This window comes from Schistocerca americana, chromosome 5 (assembly GCF_021461395.2).
Source record: "Schistocerca americana isolate TAMUIC-IGC-003095 chromosome 5, iqSchAmer2.1, whole genome shotgun sequence".
Taxonomy (NCBI): domain Eukaryota; kingdom Metazoa; phylum Arthropoda; class Insecta; order Orthoptera; family Acrididae; genus Schistocerca; species Schistocerca americana.
Window position 1 is genome coordinate 406828557 of NC_060123.1, and position 1686 is coordinate 406830242.

A 1686-nucleotide genomic window follows, 5' to 3' on the forward strand; every position below is an offset into this window, starting at 1 on the left:
TGAGATACGAACCTGTCCTGTTTACTAAACTGAATCCCCCAGGGGACTGTTCTAGAAGTACGCGAGTAACATCCATGCGACCCAGAGCTGAGTCTGACATTGCTTCCACTTACTAGCGTCAGGCTCCTTTCTGTCTTCTCTCCTGTCGGTCAGCTCTTGATTTCCTCGACCCCGAGGCCTGAGGGTGTCTTTCAATTTCCAACCTAAGCACTGAAGGCAACGGGAAACCACAGTACTCTTTCCTTCCCCAGGACACTCACAGGTAAACTTGTTCTCCCACATCTTTAACACACGATGGAAAAACAAAAATGGGAAACTACCCCAGGAGGTAACCCGCAAGGGAAATCCTCCACCATCAGTGGTGCAACTAGGCTGGAGGATTCTGGGGAACCTGAACGAGCGTGTGAAAGACAGACTACAACAAGAAAAACAAAGAATACCTTTTCATGTGCTACTTGGGACGTACGAAGTCTATTAGAAGGAGGAAAGATGCAGAATCTCTTCAAGGAAGTGACACACTTGAAGATAGATATAGTCGGTGTAAGTGAACATAGATGGCCAGATAGTGGATGTGTCAGTCAAGAAGATAAAAGAATGTCCTATTCAGGACCTCTTACAAGGGGAAAAAATGGAGTGGCAAACATAGTTTGGAAAAAGTTCATGAACTGTGAAACTAGCACAGCTGCAGTATCTGACCGAGTAATTGCCATCCACATTAGAAACCTGAAGCAGAATGTGAATGTAGTTCAGGTATACGCCCCAACAGCAGACAAGAGCGATGAAGAAATAGAGAGCTTCTACAATGATCTCCATTCAATAACATGCACCTTGAAGAAGGAAGACATGAACTTGATAATAGGAGATTTCAATGCAGAAGTTGGAAATGCGAGAATTGATGGAGTCGCACGAGGATTTGGTCTTGGTGAAACAAATGAAAGAGGTATGGCCCTTATCGATTTCTGTAGGGCTGAAGAATTCACAATTAAAAACACTTTTTACTAGCTACGTCCCAAAAGACTGTACACCTGGAAGTCGCCCCAAGATTCAGAAGAGAGAATCGTTAGAAATCATATCGATTATTTACTGATCAATAAGCGATTTCAAAATAGCATGACCCGTGCAGCAGCATATCCAGGTGCAGATATTGGATCAGACCACAATCCTGTTATTGGTACTATAAAGATTAAATTTCAACGTTCAAAGCCGAAAAACAGCATGGATGTAAGATTTAATACTGAAAAACTGAAGAGCCTAAAATTGAGGAAGGAGGTGGTGAAAGAAATGAAACAAACATGCCACCCATAGACGAGATCCAAGAAACAAGTACTAACGAATCCTGGGAAAAGGTACCCAGACAGTCATCCAAGTTGATACAGCCAAAATTGGTGCGAGAAAAAACAAAAGTCTAAGCCCTGGCTGACAGAAGATATTCTACTGAAAATGGTAGAACGTAGAACACAGAAGATGCATCATAAAAATGTGGAATACCAACAGACACATAAAGAAATAAAGATGTTTCGAGAAGCAAATGCAGAGTGGATTGAGGAACAGTGCACCGAAGCACAAGAAATACTGAAGTTACATGACTCGTATAGTTTCCACAAGAAGATCAAGGTTATGTTTGGAAACTTTAAGAAGCAGAATCTAATTGCTTTAAGAGATGAGGATAATCGGATTATTCTCGAA

General features: G+C 41.8%; 1 protein-coding gene across 1 annotated transcript; it reads left to right on the forward strand.

Moving 5' to 3' along the window:
* The first annotated feature begins 294 nt into the window (after positions 1–294).
* On the forward strand, positions 295–1002 carry LOC124616403 (craniofacial development protein 2-like). Its single transcript, XM_047144707.1, has one exon. It carries the CDS (start codon positions 295–297, stop codon positions 1000–1002), a length of 708 nt encoding a protein of 235 aa, XP_047000663.1.
* The last annotated feature ends 684 nt before the right edge of the window (positions 1003–1686 follow it).